The sequence below is a fragment of the Melanerpes formicivorus genome, unplaced genomic scaffold, assembly GCF_026170545.1.
Source record: "Melanerpes formicivorus ecotype bairdi unplaced genomic scaffold, bMelFor1.0.p_v2 SCAF_80, whole genome shotgun sequence".
Lineage (NCBI taxonomy): Eukaryota > Metazoa > Chordata > Aves > Piciformes > Picidae > Melanerpes > Melanerpes formicivorus.
In genome coordinates this window covers 1,176,130-1,194,184 of record NW_027142432.1, presented here as the reverse complement: position 1 = coordinate 1,194,184, position 18,055 = coordinate 1,176,130, and the positions used below count along the sequence as shown (strand labels likewise).

Here is an 18,055-nt window from a genome sequence, read left to right as displayed (position 1 = left end):
TGGAACATAGAGCCCCCCAAGATGGTGTCAGCAAAGGTGTCTGTCCAAAGACACAGAGAGGTGGAGAGGTGTCTGGCAGAGAGGATGCCCTGAAGTTCAGTTTCCTTCTCCTGGTGCTCAGGGAAAACACTCACAAAGCTTCAACATTCTCAGAGGATGAGAACTGAGCCTGGAGAAGTCTGACTTGGTGCTGGCCCTTGGTGCAGGTTGTGCCTGAGAGATGTCTGACTGGGGGAGATGCTGGACACAGCTGCTGTGATCCAGGTGAGCTCCAAGGTTCTGGCTTTAGAGTCACTGTTTTTAGAGGTGGAGATCATTGACTTTCATCAGGTGTTTCTCTGATCTGGAGAACCTTGGATGCTGAATCACCCTGGGATCTTTTGCCACTTGCACAGACCCTGAAGTTTTTTTGACCTCCAGAGTTCATAGTATCATAGTGAAGGGACCACAAGGATCATCTAGTTCCAAACCCAAAGCACAGATGCACTGAGCTGGCAGGAGGTGACAAACCCTCAAGCCATAGGGAGAGAAGAGCAAGGCTGGGAGAGCCCTGCTCAGGGCTGAGCCATTCCTTGTAGGTCAATCCTCTCCTCTGAAGCCTTACCTTCTCTCTGCCTGGGGTCATATCCTTCTCTTCTCTCCATCAGCCCTGCTCCTTTGTGCTGGGGAGGAGCAAAGTTTGCAGACCTGCTCCTTGGAACAGGCCAGAAGGTAAAGAGCCCAGCTTTGGAACAGCAGCAAAGTCCCAGAGTCCTGCTGACCCCTGAGCACCTCCCAGCTCTCTCCAGTCTCTCCTCCCAAACCACACTTCACCACTTGTGGAGCTTTGAGGGTCATTGGTTGTGATGGGAATTTAGAAGTTCATCTCCCTGAGCCCCAGGTGGTCAGGTATCAGTTGCCTAGGCAGAGGGGGATGGTTAGGGTGGCTATGTCCTGGGGGTGTCATTCCCATCAGCACTACAACCAGGGGACTCAGCACAGGAGTTAGGGCTCTGATCCCTCCATTGCAAGAAGTCACACACAGTGTCCTTACTTCTCAGTCACTTGGTCCCCAAGGATTTGCCCAAGAGCACAGGGGTCACCCTTCCTCTCAGCAGCATGGCCTCCCAGAAGGACCTGGACATGATCTTGGAGGAGAAGAATCACCTGAAGAATAATTTGGAGGAGTCAAAGCTCATCCTTGAGGAATAGTAGAAGTGGTTGATGAAGACATGGATGAGGACAGGAAGGATTAAGAGGAGGAGGAGGAAGACAAAGGTGATGATGGGGAAGAAAAGTAGGATATGGAATAGGAGAAGAATGAACCAAAGGAGGAGGAAGATGAAGAGGAGGAAGAGGGCAGACCCATATCAGCCCTTCTCTGCTACCCAAGCAGCCACATCAGTGCCCTGAGGGTGGGCAAAGCTTCCCACCCAGCTTGGTGCTGGTAAAGCCCCACTGTCCCCAGCCCAGTGCCCAGCTCTCTGTCTCTGGTGACTACAGCAAGAGCTTCAACCTCAGCTCCAACCTCATCCGGCACTGCTGCGTCCACAGCCAGAAGCAGCTGCACCTCTGAGCTGCCTGAGGCAAGAGCTTCACCCAGATGGCTGTCCTTGGTCAGCACCACTGCACCCACAAATGTGACAGCCCTTTACCTGCACAGGCTGCAGCAAGGGCTTCATCTGCAGCTCCTCCCTCACCTGGCATATTCACCCCCATGCAGGTGACCAGCATGCCCCAGGGGACACAGCAATACACCGACCCCGGCACTGCCAGGTCAAACGTGACCCCCCGGGGGGGCCTTCTTCAGCAGGCCTTTTACACCTTCTTTCCTCAGAAACAAATGTGTCTCTGCCCTTCTCAGCACCAGCCAGTGCTGAGGGGAGTAATGACAATGCTGAGTCAGCACAGCCACTGCCACCACTGCAGCTGGGCTGGGGTTTGGCTGTTTGTTCCTCAACACTTTGGGTTTCCTAGAGGTAAAAGAAAAACCTCAACCCAAGGCTAATGCCTAATTAGAATGGAAACCCCAACCCTAATAAAGTATTTTCTTTGGTTGGTTTTTCTTTGACATTTCTTGCCCAAAAGGCCACTTTTGGGGGCATTTCTTCCCCAGGGCCAGGGATAAAGTCATGTGCTCACTGCAGGGAGCTGTCCTTGAGGGGTCCTGGGAGGATCTTGAATGTGAAGTGAGGAAATCAAACTCAGTGCCTCCCATAGCCATTCAGCAGTATCCTTCACTAACCTGCATGGACATGGAATGATCACTCCAAAATGTACCTGTGCTGAAAAGATTAACCATGGTCCTCATCTAGGACTCAGTAACACGCAGGCATTAGAAGGATAAAAACTTATTTGATAAATAAAGTCCTTCCATGTCTTGGTCTTTGCTGCCATCTCCTGTCCTTTTAGCAACATTGCAGTCTCCATGTTCTCCGTCATGTATTGTTCCTGTTGGTCCTCTGCCAATCCCACAGAACTGTCCTTCTCTTGCTAGTGAGGCCCAGGGGTGTGAGAACCCAGCCTGCTTTCCAGACTCAGCCTTATTTCTCTCTGTGTCTAGAGCTGCCATCTGCTGCTCTATCTCCATTTGCTCTCCCAAGCTCCAGATTTACTTTATTGATGTCAGAAAGCTAAGCTCTGAACTAGTATCACAGTATCACAGTATCACTTAGGTTGGAAAAGACCTCGAGGATCATCGAGTCCAACCTATCAACACAGACCCCATGACTAGACCATGGCACCAAGTGCCACGTCCAATCTCCCCTTAAAAGCCTCCAGGGTCGATGACTCAACCACCTCCCTGGGCAACCCGTTCCAATGATGAATGACTCGCTCGGTGAAGAACTTCCTCCTCACCTCGAGTCTAAACCTCCCCTGGCACAGCTTGAGACTGTGCCCTCTTGTTCTGGTGCTGGTTGCCTGGGAGAAGAGGCCAACCCCTTCCTGGCTACAACCACCCTTCAGGTAGTTGTAGAGGGCAATGAGGTCACCCCTGAGCCTCCTCTTCTCCACACTAGGGAAAGAAGGCAAGGGAAAGAAGGGGGGGGGGGGGGGGGGCAGCTGGACAGCTCAACAAAGCCATTGCAGCCATAGAAGGGGGGGAGATGGGGGGGGAAGGGGGCATCACCACCAAATTCACAGCAACTGCCTTTTTTTTACAGCTTCCAGTCAAAGTGAAGCTTTCCTAGAAGGCAGGGAGACTTCAGTGGATGGTGATAGCAGCAATTTGAGCTTAATTGTTGTTTTGTCCCCTGCTGAGGCACCTTTCATTCTCTTTCTGTGGCCGTTTCTGAGACTCAAGATAGGTAGATGAAAAGTCAGTGCCTTCTCACTGCTGCACTCAGTCCCAAAACTCAATTCTGATATTTTAACTTTTAACTTAGAACATCCCATCTGTCCACAATCAAAACACATTGGAGAACTTTAGACTCAGCGGCAGCGGGGGGTTCTAGCAGCAGGGGGGATAGTGGGCTGCTGTTGCTGTTAGCTGCTAGTGTCTGCAGCTCCAGGGGTGCAGGTGGGTTTAGCGGCCATGGTGGTGGAGGGGGAGGATGTAGATGTCAAAGAAGAGTTTTGTCCTGGTGGAATGGCATTGATTACTATTGTGGGGGCTTTACAATGGTCTGCTAGTTGGTCTAAGGAATTTTTAATTAGTCTCCATGTTGCAAAGGAAGACATAGCAATTTTGTTTACTTTTGTTGCTGCCCTGAACAAAGCCTTCTCTCCCTGCTCCTGTGTCTTTTCATCTTATGTTGGTGCTCTTTTTTTCAAGATATGAGTAATGGCTCCCAGTATCAAGTTCTCTTCTTTTGTTATTTGATTACCCATTACATTCTCATCAAAAGGAGGCACCAACCCCCAGTTTCTCTGGTAGCTCACCTCTGTCCTGCAGAGCTGCTTCTTTACTAGGGCACCAACCTAGGGGCATATCTCGCCTTGTCATAGGCATATATCATTATCTGGTGTACCATGCCTTATATTCTTTGTTATCTGACGTATCTTGCCTTATCTTAGGCATATATCAAGCCTATCATCTCTGGCGTATCAGGGATTGTCACTGGCATAAAAGCAAATAGATTAATCTCACAGAGACTAAGCTAATAGCTACTATTAATGACGAGCATGAGCATCTCCACAGTCCCTAAAAGTGAAATTTCTTCTTGATGGTGCAAGTGGGAGTTGTAATGAATAGGTGCTCCAGGTGCACAGTCGGGGTGACCATGTGTAATAGTACAGCTGTTTTAATCACCCAGAGCAAAGCTTTCAGGATAGGATTTAAGCAGGTGAAGACGTTTATGATGTTCCACAGCAAGGTTCTCTGGTCTATCAGAAGGCACAGGTGTCACACCTCAACTGGTCATTCTCTACTGGCATGCCTGTCATTAAGGCAGACAATAGGTCAAAACAACAAAGCAATATTTTAACACATCCCACCAAATGCTGCCCAGCTTCTCTCAGAGTCAAAGACAAAACATAGCTCTCTCTAATTCAAGCAAAGGCAAATCTTCTCTATAGTCTTCTCAAGCTACCCAAAAACAATCCTCTTCCCACAACCAACCCTTTTTTCCCTCTGCACTTCTTTTTTCTTGGGCACCAATCCATTTTTCCTATGTGTTTGTTACTCTCGGGCATCAACCATCTCTTTTTCCTGCAAGTCTTTTTCCTCAGGCACCAACCCTTTTATTCTCTGCTCTTGTTTTCTTTCAGCACCAACATATTTTTCTCTGTGCTTCTTTATTCTCAGACACCAACCATTTTTTCCTCTGTGCTTCTTTTTCCTCGAGCACCAACCATTTTGCTCTCTGCTCTTGCTATCTTTCAAGCACCAACACATTTTTCTGTGTACTTTTTTCTTTGGCACCAACCATTTTTCCCTCTGCTCTTCTTTTCTTTCAGGCACCAACACTTTTATTCTCTGCGTTCTCTTTTTCTCGTTCACCAACCCTTTTATTCTCTGTGCTTCTATTCTCTTGGGCACCAACCGTTTTGTTCTCTGTGCTTCTTTTTTCTCACACACCAAACATTTTTTCCTCTACTATTTTTTTTCTCAGGCAGCAACTCTTTTTCCTCTGTGCTTCCTTTTCCTCTGGCACCAACCCCTTTATTCCCTGCACTTCTTGTTTCTCAGGCACCCATTGTTTCTATTCTTTCTGTATCTTTTTGCTCAGCCACCAACCCTTTTTCCCTCTGTGTTTCTTTTTTCTGGGCACCTACTCTTTTATTCCCTGAACTTCTTTTTTCTCAGGCACCAACACTTTTTTCTCTATACTTCTTTTTCTTGGGCACCAGCCCTTCTTTCCTCTGGCCTTCTTTTTCCTCAGGCACCAACACTTTGTTTCTCTGATCTTGGTTTTTTTAGGGAACCACCCTGGTTTTACTCTGTGATTCTTTTCTTCTGGGTACCAACCTTTATTTTCTGTGCTGCTTTGTTCTCAGGTACCAACCCTTTGTTCCTCTGATCTTCTTTTTGCTCCAGCACCAACCTTTTTTCCCTCTGCACTTCTTTTCCCTTGGGCACCAGCCTTTTCTCCTCTGTGCTTCTTTTTTCTTGGCCACCAATCATTTTTATCTCTATGCTTCTTTTCTCTAGGACACCAACCCTTTTTTCCCTACACCTTTTTGCCTCCAGCACCAACACTTATTTCCTCAGCACTTCTTTTCTCTCAGGTGCCAACCTTTTTCTTCTCTGCACTTCTTTTTTCTTGGGCACAGACCCTTTTCTACTCTGCTCCTCTTTTCTCTTGGGCACCAACACTTTTTTTTCTCTGAGCTTCTTTTTCCTTTGTGCACCAACCATTTTTTTCTCTGTACTTCTTTCTTCTCAGGCAGCAACACTTTTTTCTCTGCCCTTCTTTTTTCTTGGGCACCAAACCTTTTGTCTTCTGCCCTTCTTTTCCCTTGGGCACCAACCATTTCTTCCTCTGTACTTCTGTTTCCTCAGGCACCAACCCTGTTTTCCTCTGCACTTCTCACTCGGGCACCAACCCTTTGTTTCTCTTCACTTTTTATCTCTTGGGCACAAACACATTTTTTCTCCACACTTCTTTTTCCTTGGGCACCAACACTTTTATTTCCTGTGCTTCTTATTTCTTTGGCACCAAAAATTTTGTTCTCTGCCCTTGGTTTCTTTCAGGTACCATCACATTTTTCTCTGCACTTCTTTTCTCTCAGGCACCAACCCTATTTTCCCCTGCGCTTCTTTTCTCTCAGCCACCAGCTCTTTTTCTCTCTGTGCTTCTTATTTGTCAGACACAAACTATTTTATTCTCTGCTCCTTTTTTCCTCGGGCACCAATCATTTTTTTCCTCTGTACTTCTTTTTTTCTCATGCAGCAATGCTTTTTTTCTCTGCACTTCTTTTTTCTTGGACACCAAGTCTTTTTTTCCCTGCACTTCTCTTTTCTTGGACACTGACCCTATAATTCTCTGCACTTCTTTTTTTGTGGACACCAACCCTTTTTTCCTCTAGGCTTCTTTTTTATCAGGCACTAACCCTTTTTCCCTGTGCTGCTTTTTCCTGGGCACCAACCCTTTTTATCTCTGAGAGTCTTATTTTTGTGCACAGACCCTTTTTTACTTTGTGTTTCTTATTTCTTGGGCACCAACAATTTTATTCTCTGCTCTCGTTTTCTTTCAGCACCAACACATTTTTCTCTGTACTTCTTTTTCTTGGGCACCAACAATTTTTTTCTCTGCACATCTTATTTCTTGGACACCAACAATTTTATTCTCAGTCCTTTTTCCTCAGGCACTCACAGTTTTATTCCCTGCACTTCTCTTTTCTCAGTCACCAACCCTTTTATTCTCTGCACTTCTTTCTTCTCAGGCACCGAACATTTATTTTCTTCATCTCTTTTTTCTCAGGCATCAACCTTTTTTTCTCTTCACTTTCTATCTCTTGGGCACCAAGACATTTTTCTTCTGCTCTTTTCTTTCTCAGGCACCAACCCATTTATTCCCTGTGCTTACTTTTTCTTGAGCACCAACCCTGTTATTCTGTGCACTTCTTTCTTCTCTGCTCCCCTTTTCTCTCAGGCAGCAGCCCTTTTATACTCTGGGCTTTATTCTTGGGCACCAAAGATTTTTTTTCTAGTGCTTCCTGCGCTTCTTTATTCTCAGGCACCAACTCTTTTTTCCTCTGCCCTTCTTTTTGCTCAGGCACAAACCCTTTTATTCCCTGCACTTCTTTTTTCTCAGACACCAACCCCTTTGTTCTGTCCACTTAGAATAGAATAGAATAGAATAAACCAGGTTGGAAGAGACCTTCAAGATCATCACATCCAACCCATCATCCAACACCATCTAATCAACTAAGCCATGGCACCAAGCAACCTATCAAGTCTCCTCCTAAACACCCCCAATGATGGCAACTCCACCACCTCCCCAGGCAGCACATTCCAATGGGCAATCACTCTCTCCATGAAGAACTTCTTCCTAATATCCAGTCTAAAGCTCCCCTGGTGCAGCTTGAGACTGTGTTCTCTTGTTCTGGTGCTGGTTACCTGAGAGAAGAGACCAACCTCCTCCTGTTTACAACCTCCCTTCAGGTAGTTGTAGAGAGCAATAAGGTCTCCCCTGAGCCTCCTCTTCTCCAGGCTAAGCAAAATCAGAACTCCCAGCCTCTCCTCATAGGACCTGTACTCCAAACCCCTCCCCAGCTTTGTTGCCCTTCTCTGGACACCTTCCAGCAAGTCAACATTCTTCCTAAACTGAGGGGCCCAGGACTGGACACAGTACGCAAGGTGTGGCCTAACCAGTGCAGTGAACATGGGCAGAATGACCTCCCTGCTCCTGCTGGCCACACTATTCCTGATAAAGGCCAGGATGCCATTGGCCTTCTTGGCTGCCTGGGTGCACTGCTGGCTCATGTTCAGCCTACTATCAACCAGTACCACCAAGGATGCTTTCTGCCTGGCTGCTCTCCAGCCACTCTGACCACAGCCTGTAGCACTACATGGGGTTGTTGTGGCCAATGAGCAGCACCTGGCACTTAGAGGGGCTCTGCCTCCAAACAGATGGAGGGGAGAGACAAATTGATTTGTTGGACCACACAGAACCAATGGCCTGGCAAGTTGAAGCCATGAGAGGATAAAGCTTTAGTAGATACAGGTGCCCAGAGTGCTCTGACACCACCAAACCACGAGGGGTGGAACCCATCTGTGTTTCTGGTGTGACAGGAGGATCCCCACACCTGGATGTGTTGGAAGCTGAGTACTGGGATGCAAGCCACAGTTCGCTTTCACTTGGAGGTGTGGAAGGAGTCACTGGACTCAGATTGCTCCAGAGGTGGAAACACAGCCCCAGCATTTGCAGCATTTGGACTGGGCATGGACTGATCCAGACTGTGCTGGAACAGAGTAGAGCTGCAGAGCACCTGCAGTGAGCAGCCCTCTGGGTACTGCAAAGTGACCTCCTGTGGAGTGAGAATGGACAGTGCCTGAGGTGTGCTGCTGATTGCTGCTGGGCATGGTGCAGATGGCACAGAATGAGGGCTTGGGAGTATCAAAGGTTAAGCTGAAAATTTGCTGCCATTACTCCACACCATCCTGCCTCATGCCACCTTCACAGGGACAGTGCTGGCTGGAGCAAAGTACTACAGGGCTTGAAGTTCAGATTGCAACATGAGAGGCTTCCTGTTCTGGTTGCTGCTGTTGGGTTCTGGCTCTCAGGTGCTGGCTCTTTGCTGAGAGGGAAGGCTGTAGGGGTTTGACTCCTGGCTGCTGCTGCTGACTGCTGTGCTTCTTTCTGCAAACAGCCTCAGGTCAGTGTGCACTATGTGATCTCATCTGGATTCAGCTCTGTTGATGTTGTCTCAAGTCCTTATCTCAACCCAGAGTGTTTTTTGATTTGGGGGTGTGTGTTATTTTTCCCTCACTTCTGTTTTGGGGGGAAGAAGCAGATTAACCTCTTCTCAGCTCTTCAACTTGTTCCAGCCCCAGAGTGGAAAGCCAACAGAAGCTTTCTGAGTTCTTCCAAAGATCTCCATCAGCTTCCTCCTACACCCTCCAAAGATCCCAAAAGTCAGTCCCAGGACCATCCAAATCCCAAACACCTAAGATCACCTGAAAGCCCCTGAAGAATGCCTCTGAGATGCCCTTCAAGACGCCTCTGAGAAACTCATTTTCCCCTCCCTGAACTGGGCACACAGCTCCACCCCATCCCTTGGGAGCAAATTCCCCCAAAATTTGGGCATTGTGGCAGGGATATCTGAAATAAAAGCAAAGAGACAGGATTTGGGTAACTTTTGGGTTTTATTGAGACAATTGGTCAATGGACAGAGGATTTCTTACCCCAGGGAGACACAAAGCATAAGGGAAGAACCAGACAGACCGTGGCAAAGCCCTGCCCAGCTCCACTGGGACCTCCAGCTGTGCCGACTCAACACTGTAATTGTTCTCATTAGCAATAATTGGTGTTCAGAAGGGCAGGAGGTGTTTGTTGATGCTGGTATCCCCAGTCCCTGAGAAATGCGAAGGAAAAAGGGATGATTTTGGTGCTGGAAAGGCCCTCTCAGAGCGGTCACGATTACCCAACAGATTCTAGGTGGATTTATGCCTCCCCTCCAGGGCAGGCTGCCCTCTGGTGTGGATGTAGCGGTGCTTGTTGAGAGAGCCCTTTTGGGTGAAGCGCTTACTGCAATCAGCACAAGTGAAAGGCTTCTCACCACTGTGGGTGCGGCGGTGAGTAATGAGGGTGCCCCGCCGGCTGAAGCTCTCGCCACAATCAGCACAAGTGTAGGGCTTCTCACCAGTGTGGGTGCGGCGATGAGCAATGAAATTGTGCCTGTGGCTGAAGCTCTTGCCACAGTCAGCGCAGGTGAAAGGCTTCTCGCCGGTGTGGGTGCGGTGGTGCGCAATGAGAGTGCTCCTATGTCTGAAGGTCTGGCCACACAGCACAGCTGAAAGACTTCTCGCCAGTGTGCACACCACGGTGCTCTGTGAGATCTCCCTTCTTGGTGAACCTCTTGCCGCAGTCGGCACAGCTGTACGGTTTCTCACCGCTGTGGATAAGTTGGTGCTGGATTAATGCAGTACTTGTGGTAAAGCTCTTGCTGCACTCAGCACAGGGGAACAGATGCTCTCCAGTGTGGATGCGGCAATGGATGGAGAGTGGAGCTGTGTTTGAAGCTCTTGCCGCAGTCCCTGCAGCTGAAGGCCTTCTCTCTGGTGTGGCTGAGGTGGTGTTGCTTAAGAGTAAAGATATGCCTGAACCGCTTCCCACAGCTGTCACAAAAGAAGGGCTTCTCTCCAGTGTGGGTGCGGCGGTGCTGGATGAGAGTACCGCGCTGGGTGAAGCTCTGTCTGCAGTCAGCACAGGTGAATGGTGTCTCTCCAGTGTGGGTGCGGCGGTGCTGGATGAGCTCAGAGTTCCAGCGGAACCTCTTGCCACAGTCACCACAAATGAAGGGCCGGGAGCCAGGTAGTGGGCAGTGGTGCTTCACTAGCTCTGAGCCACCTGGGAAGCTCTGCCCACACTCAGGGCACTGATTCAGCTCTTTGGGTGACACTGAGGGACCTGCTCTGGCTTCATCCTCCTCCATACATTCCTCCTCATCCTGGTCACCCTCATCACCATCATTATCCTCCTCTTCATAGTTGTCATTCTCAGCATCATCCTCCATCTTCTCCTCTTTTTCCTTCTCATTCTCCTCTCCCTTGGGACTGCACATTGGTTTCTCCAACTTGATCTCTGGGTGCTGCTTCTCCTCCCAGCTCTTGTCTGGGTCCTTCTGTGAGGCCATACTGTGGCAGGAAGGGGTCACAGTTGAGCAATAAGGAAGATGGAAGCACCTGAGCCCAGGACCTCAAACCCTCAGATCCTGCCTGGGTCATGACACTCCCTGACTCCCAACACCCAGCTGGAGGAGAGAATGCAGAGGGGACCTCAAACCTTCAGTTTCTGCCACAGTGTGGGCAGAGACCTCTAATACCTGTGCTGAGACCCCAGGTTCCTGTGATCAGTGCCCTGAGGTACCCTGGGATTTACAAGTGGTCTTGTCCCACTCTCCTCAAGCCTGGAGGCATTGGCAGGGTGGTTCCTGGCCCAGGCCCTGTCCTTTGATCTCCACTGGCTCAGACAATGGAGGCAGCAGCACTGAACAAGGAAGACCAAACCACCTCTTCACATCTTCATTGATGATCTGGATGAGGGGTTCGAGTCAGTCATGAGCAAGTTTGCAGATGACACCAAGTTAGGAGCAGATGTTGGTCAGTTAGAGGATAGAAAGGCTCTGCAGAGGGACTGAACAATGAAAGACCAAACCACCATCAACCTTCTCCCACCACCCTCCATGTCCCAACCCCAAACATCACCTCCTGCCATACAAATGGTCCCCAACAAGCCTGGGCAGTTCCCAAACACCAACACCTGATGAGTCTCAGAGCCCCTAGAGGGATGTAATGTGGCGGGCAGGAGGAGGTGGAAGAGGCAGGAAGGTGCCCTGGGACTCTGGATTTCTGGGGGCTGGGGTCCTGCTGTTGCCCCACTCTGGGTTTCTTACCTGTTGGGCTGATCCAAGGGGCAGTTCTGCAAACTCTGCTCTTCCACAGCACACAGGGGCAGGGATGATGGAGAGAGAGGGACACAACTCCTGCCACAGAGAAGCAAAGGGCTCAGAGGGGAGCCTGGAAGGGATGGCTCAGCACTGCCCAGGACCAGGCAGCACAGCTCAGCCTTGCTGGGGGCAGCTCCCAAGCCCAGCAGCACAGCCACAGCACACAGCCAGGGCTGCTCAAGATGGGAGGCCTCAGCAAGTACAGACTCAGCTCCTTGCCCAGCACACAGCCCCCAGCACACAGCTGCAGGCCAGCACCACAACACAGCTGCCTCCACACAGCCTCTCTCAGGCCTTGCCTAAAGCTTCCTCCCACTGTCTGCCCAGGCCTCTGCTGCCTGCAGCTGCATTTGACAGCAGATCTTGCTCTGGTCCCAGCTCTCCTCCCTGGCCCTGCCCCCACCACACGCACTATGTCCTCAGCTCTGCCCTGAACACACCTCTCTGCTGCCCACTCCTCAACAGAAGATCACAGCAGCCCTCAGGACACACACAAAGGGAGATTCATGATCTCTGCAGATGTAGCAAAGGGGGAAGGGACTTGGGCATCTTCTTGCTAAACCTCTTCAGCCCTCACTGGGATGCTGGAGGAGTCTCTGGCTCCTGCCCAAACCTCACACCTCCAGCACCCTTCACACACCTGCAGCCCAAAGAAACTCAGTGAAAAGGGTTTGGCTTCCTTCTCTCCCTGACCATTTCTCTCAGTTTGCTCTTTGTAGTTCTCCTGGAGCTGCCACTCCACATCCCCAAGAGAAAATGAGGTTGGATGTGAGGGCACAGCGCCCATGGGCTGCTGTTCATCTCCCAGCTGACACAGGCAGAGCTGCAGCACAATTCACTCCTTTCACCTCCTCAAATGCTGCCACATTCTGCCATTCCCTGCACACATATTAGCCACCTGGGCTTTGGATCCTCTCTCCTTCTTGGGGGCACAAGGCCTAATTCCTGCCTGGCCACTCCCAGGCCCTTCCCTCATTCCTAGCCCATCCATGTCCCTGCTGCCTTGGCTCTCCCATGGCCCTGTGTCCCCCACCTCCACTGCCACTGCCGCTGGAAGGGTGGAGTGGGAAATGCTGTGGCTAAGGAAGCCGTAGGGGCCAACAGAAAACCGTGGATGAGAGCACGGAGGAGAATTCCTGTGCTGGGTGGAAGGCACTGGGATGTCTTACACCAGAGAGTAGAGACCTCCAGAAGGGACAGCAGAGTCCACAGCTACACCACAAAGTGTCATCTAGCTTAGTTCATTCTCACAAGGCCTGCACCCACTCTTTACAAAGGAACAGCACAGGATCTCCAACCTCCTTTGCCCTTCCTCTCTGCTCCCAGGAACAGCTTCTGGCATCTCTCTCTGCAGAGGAGCTTTGAGGCCTTGGCAGTGCTGCCAACTGCGGCCTGCAGCAGCCTGGCTCACCTGGGAGCTGCCTACCAGAATCTGTAACTGCAGCTCTTGGGGGGCAGAGAGGCATGGGGGAGGGGGAAGGCATTTGGGGCCTGGGCTTCTGGCCTGCTTTGGTGGAGCTCTGGAGGAAGCTTTGGCCTAGGGAGGTTGCTTGGCTCCCGTGGCCCAGGCGCACTATGGATTGTTGTGGATTTGATGCTTTGCACTGTAGGATGCAGCTCTGAACAGCACAGCCATGGAAACTACCCAATTCTATCCAACCCTCTGGCCACAGCTTGGCATCAACTCCTTTCACAAGGCTCAAAAATAGCCTCTCTGCCTTCTGAAACCTAAGGCAATACCCTGCAGAACAAGGTGGAGGAGCTCAAGGGGACAAGCTGCAGAGGGGGCCCAGGGCAACCTCCTGAGCTTCAACAAGAGCAAGGGCAGGGTCCTGCCCCTGGCCTGGCACAATCCTCACAATCAGGACAGGCTGGGGGAGGAGGGGATAGGAAGCAGCCCTGCAGAAAAGGACTGGGGGGTGCTGCTGGACAAGAAGCTGGACAAGAACAGACAGGGGGAGCCTGCAGACCAGAAGGCCAAGGGCAGCCTGGGCTGCACCAAAAGCAGCATAGCCAGAGATGGACAGAGGCCATCCTGGCACTTGGCTCTGCTGAGATTTCACCTGCAGCACTGCAGCCAGCTCTGGAGCCCTCAGCAAAGGAAGGACATGGACCTGATGGAGAAGGCCCAGAGGAGGGACACAAAAATGATCAGGGGCTTGGAGCAGCTCTGCTACCAGGACAGGCTGAGGGAGCTGGGGGTGATCAGCCTGGAGAGGAGAAGACTCTGTGGAGACCTAGGAGTGACCTTCTGGTACCTCAAGGGAACTACAAGAAGGCTGCAGAGGGAATCTTTGAAGCCATTGCCTCTGGTCCTGTCCCTGCAGGCTTTGCAAACTAGAGCAGAGCAGATTGAGATTGGAGGTGAGGAACAAGTTCTGCACCAGGAGGCTGCTGGAACACTGCAACAGGTTGCCCAGGGAGGGGCTTGAGGTCCTTGTAGTGAAGGATGCTTATGATCAGGATTGTGCCCCAAACATTTGGGTAGGATATATTTCTGTATGTGTTAACCCTCCTTTGTCCCCCCTCCTTTCTGGAGGCAGCAGGGGGAATCCTGGCGCCACTGAGTCCAGGTAAACAGCCTACCTGGGCGTGGTCTCACCCCTGCAGTACTAGAGGCAGGCTATATGTTTGTTTCCCCGAGTATAGCATATACTCAGGCCATATTTGGTAGCTGGTAGTTCATTGGTTAATGTTTGTGTTGGCAACAGATGCTTATTGGGCCAGTATTCACTGTGGCAAATGGTAAACAGGGGTCGTTTGGCAAATGAGCCCCCCCACCTCGGTGTTGGAGCCTGTGTGTGCGTGCGTGCCAGCCAGTGCTTCGGGAGGCCTCGTGGTCCTTTTGCCACCGTCACCCAGCTGTGTGCGGTGCCGTGGACAGCACTCCGTGGGATCAACCGCTGCGTGATCCATCGTAGGAGAAAACCTGGTAGACCGTGTGAACCAGCGCTGCTGACCTGCCACTAACCCCCCTCTGAGCGAGGAATTTTGTATCCTGGGAGAGAACAGCAGAGCCACGCGGTGCGGCCACGCGGCCAGCACCATTTCCTGCCTCCTTATTACGGCACATCCGTGCCACGTTGTCTGGATTATAAACATTACTGAGGAAAGACTCCATGAAGTTCTCAGCTTGTGAGTAAGCCAAGCCCTTTGTAGAGCTTCGTTTAGGATAGCGTTTATATTGCTCCGGGTGGAGGGTTGCCGGTCACTGACCAACCCCTCCCCCGCCACTCTCTGACTCAGTTTAGATTCTAAGTTCTGTGAATCATTTTGGTTTAAATGCCCATACATAACATTCTGTAAAGATAGTTCCACTAACCGAATATTGATACCTGTGAAGGGCGATTGTAAATACCCCCTTACAGAGTTTGTATATATAGAAATAAACTTATATTTTTCGTTGATGGATCTGCCGTGCATTTCTGAGGGCATATCCACGACAGTCCTAGCCCTGCAGATGTTCAAGGTGAGGCTGGACAGGGCTCTGGGCAACCTGAGCTAGTGCAGGATGTCCCTGCTGACTGCAGAGGGGCTTCAACTGCAGCACCTTTGCAGCTCCCTGCCAACCCAAACCACCATAGGATTCTAGGAGTCTAAGTGCAGCCTCCAGGGAGAGCAGGAAAAAGATGAGGCAGAGGAGGACAAGGAAGAGGACAAGGAGGAGGAGAACCAAAATCCCTTCCAAATTCCTCCAAACCTCTGCCAAATTCCTGGAAAGCTCTTCCAGCTCTGCAGAGTTCATTCTGAAGAGAGCTGAGGGAGTTGCTAGGCTCAGGGATGTCTTGCACACTCGGCACAAATGCTCCAGAAGCTTTCCAAGTGCCCTCAAAACCAGCAGCACAGCTCTGCTGCCACACAATGCCACGCTGCAAGGGACCCCAAGGCTCAGCTGCTCCAACCTTGCCAGCTGACACTGGACTGGAAAGGAGCTGGCCCAGCCCCCTGCCAAGCTGAGCCTTCCAACTCTGCCCTGCAGGGGAATCCACCACTGCCCTGGGGAGATGATTCCAATGGCTGACTGGCAGGGAAAAGCTTTTGCCTCTGCAGGGCACTGTGCCACTTCAGCTCAACTCTTGCAGCAGCTCTTTGAAATCTGCCTTTGGAGCACCACAAACTCTGAAGCACTGCAGTGCAAAGCAGCTCAGCTTCAACTTCCAACTGCCTGAACTCTCACATTTTAAATTCAAGGCAGGGGCCAAGCTCACACCCAGCCCCTAAGCTCAAGAACCAGCAACTAAGGTCAGAGTCAGCTCCCAAGCACAAGAATCCAGATCAGAAATGCAGAGACAGCCCCCAGGCTCAGAGCCAGCTCCTAAGTTCACATCCAGGCCCCAAGCTCAAGAACTTGCAGCTAAGATCAGAACCACTTCCCAAGCTCACAGCCAGCCCCTGAGCTCAAGAACCAGCAATTAAGGTCAGAACACTTCCCAAGCTGAGAGCCACCTCCAGAGCTCACACCCAGGCCCCAAACTCACAAGCCACCAAACCAAACCAAACCAAACCAGGTTGGAAGAGACCTTCAAGATCATCACGTCCAACCCATCAACCAATCCAACCCACCCAAACAACTAACCCATGGCACCAAGTACCCCATCAAGTCTCCAAATAAGGTCAGAACCACAATAATAACAACCACAATAATAAGCAAATAAGGTCAGAACCACATTATAAGCTCAAGAGCCAGCCCCCAAGCTCAAAAGCCAGCCACTAAGGTCCAGAACCTAGATCAAAAGTGCAGACTCAGCTCTCAAGCCAGCAACTAAGGTCAGAATCACTTACCAAGCTGAAGAACCATCCCCTGACCTCAGAGACAGGCCCTGAGGTCAAGAACCACACCCCAAGCCCAGAGCCAGCAACTAAGCTCAAAACCCCTTTCCAAGCTCACACCCAGACCCCAAGCTCAAGAGCCAGAAAATAAAATCAGAACCACTTCCCAAGCTCCAGAACCAGCAGCTAAGGTCAGAACCACTTCCTAAGCTCACACCCAGACCCCACGCTCAAGAAACAGCTCCCAAGCCAGCAACTAAGGTCAGAACCATTTTCCAACCTCAGGAACCAGCCCCCAAGCTCCACTACCAGCAACAAAGGTCAGAGCCAAGCTCCAGAGCCAGCCCCCACAAGCTCAAGAGCCAGACAGAAAGGTCAGAACCACTTTGCAAGCTCAGAGCCAGCCCCTAAGCTCACACCCAGACCCCAAGCTCAAGAGCCATAAAGTAAAATCAGCACCACTTCCCAAGCTCAAGAACCAGCAACTAAGGCCAGAACCAAGCTCCAGAGCCAGCAACCAAGGTCAGAGCCACTTTACAAGCTCAGGAACCAGGCCCTGACCTCAGAGACAGGCCCTGAGGTCAGGAACCACACCCCAAGCCCAGAGCCAGCAACTAAGGTCAAAACCCCTTTCCAAGCTCACACCCAGACCCAAAGCTGGAGAGCCAGAAAATAAAATCAGAACCACTTCCCAAGCTCAAGAACCAGCAGCTAAGGTCAGAACACTTCCAAGCTCAGAGCCAGCCCCCAAGCTCAGAACCACTTCCCAAGCTCACAGCCAGCCCCCAATTTCAAGAGCCAGCAACTAAGGTCAGAACCACTTCCCAAGCTCACACCCAGACCCCAAGCTCAAGAAACAGCTCCCAAGCCAGCAACTAAGGTCAGAACCCTTTCCAACCTCAGGAACCAGCTCCCAGGTTCCAGTACCAGCAACAAAGGTCAGAGCCAAGCTGCAGAGCCAGCCCCCACAAGCTCAAGAGCCAGACAGTAAGGTCAGAACCACTTTCCAAGCTCAGAGCCAGCCCCTAAGCTCACAGCCAGCCCCCAAGCTCAAGAACCAGTCCCTGACCTCAGAGACAGGCCCTGAGGTCAAGAACCACACCCCAAGCCCAAAGCCAGCAACTAAGGTCAAAACCCCTTTCCAAGCTCACAACCAGACCCCAAGGTCAAGAGCCAGAAAGTAAAATCAGCACCACTTCCCAAGCTCAAGAACCAGCAACTAAGGTCAGAACACTTGCCAAGCTCACAGCCAGGCCCCAACTTCAAGAACCAGCCCCCAAGCTCCAGAACCAGCAACTAACATCAGAACCACTTCCTAAGCTCACACCCAGACCCCAATCACAGTATCACAGTAGAACTTAGGTTGGAAAGGACCTCGAGGATCATCGAGTCCAACCTATCAACACAGACCCCATGACTAGACCATGGCACCAAGTGCCACGTCCAATCTCCCCTTGAACGCCTCCAGGGACGGTGACTCAACCACCTCCCTGGGCAACCCGTTCCAATGATGAATGACTCGCTCGGTGAAGAACTTCCTCCTCACCTCGAGTCTAAACCTCCCCTGGCACAGCTTGAGACTGTGTCCCCTTGATCTGGTGTGGGTTGCCTGGGAGAAGAGGCCAACCCCTTCCCGGCCACAACCACCCCTCAGGTAGTTGTAAAGGGCAATGAAGTCACCCCTGAGCCTCCTCTTCTCCAGGCTAAACACTCCCAGCTCCCTCAGCCTCTCCTCATAGGGCTTGTGTTC

At 51.0% G+C, this 18,055-nt stretch overlaps 1 protein-coding gene across 1 annotated transcript in view; it reads right to left on the bottom strand.

Annotated features, from left to right (window-relative positions):
- Positions 1-10,602, bottom strand: part of LOC137454425 (zinc finger protein 135-like) — a 92,713-nt gene extending 82,111 nt beyond the window's left edge. Inside the window, exons 1-2 of the mRNA XM_068164465.1 lie at positions 10,487-10,602; positions 9,558-9,998 (exon numbers count right to left, since the gene is read on the bottom strand). Of these exons, the coding sequence (XP_068020566.1) occupies positions 9,558-9,998; positions 10,487-10,602 (557 nt within the window). The remainder of the gene's footprint in view (positions 1-9,557; positions 9,999-10,486) is intronic.
- Between the last annotated feature and the right edge of the window lie 7,453 nt (positions 10,603-18,055).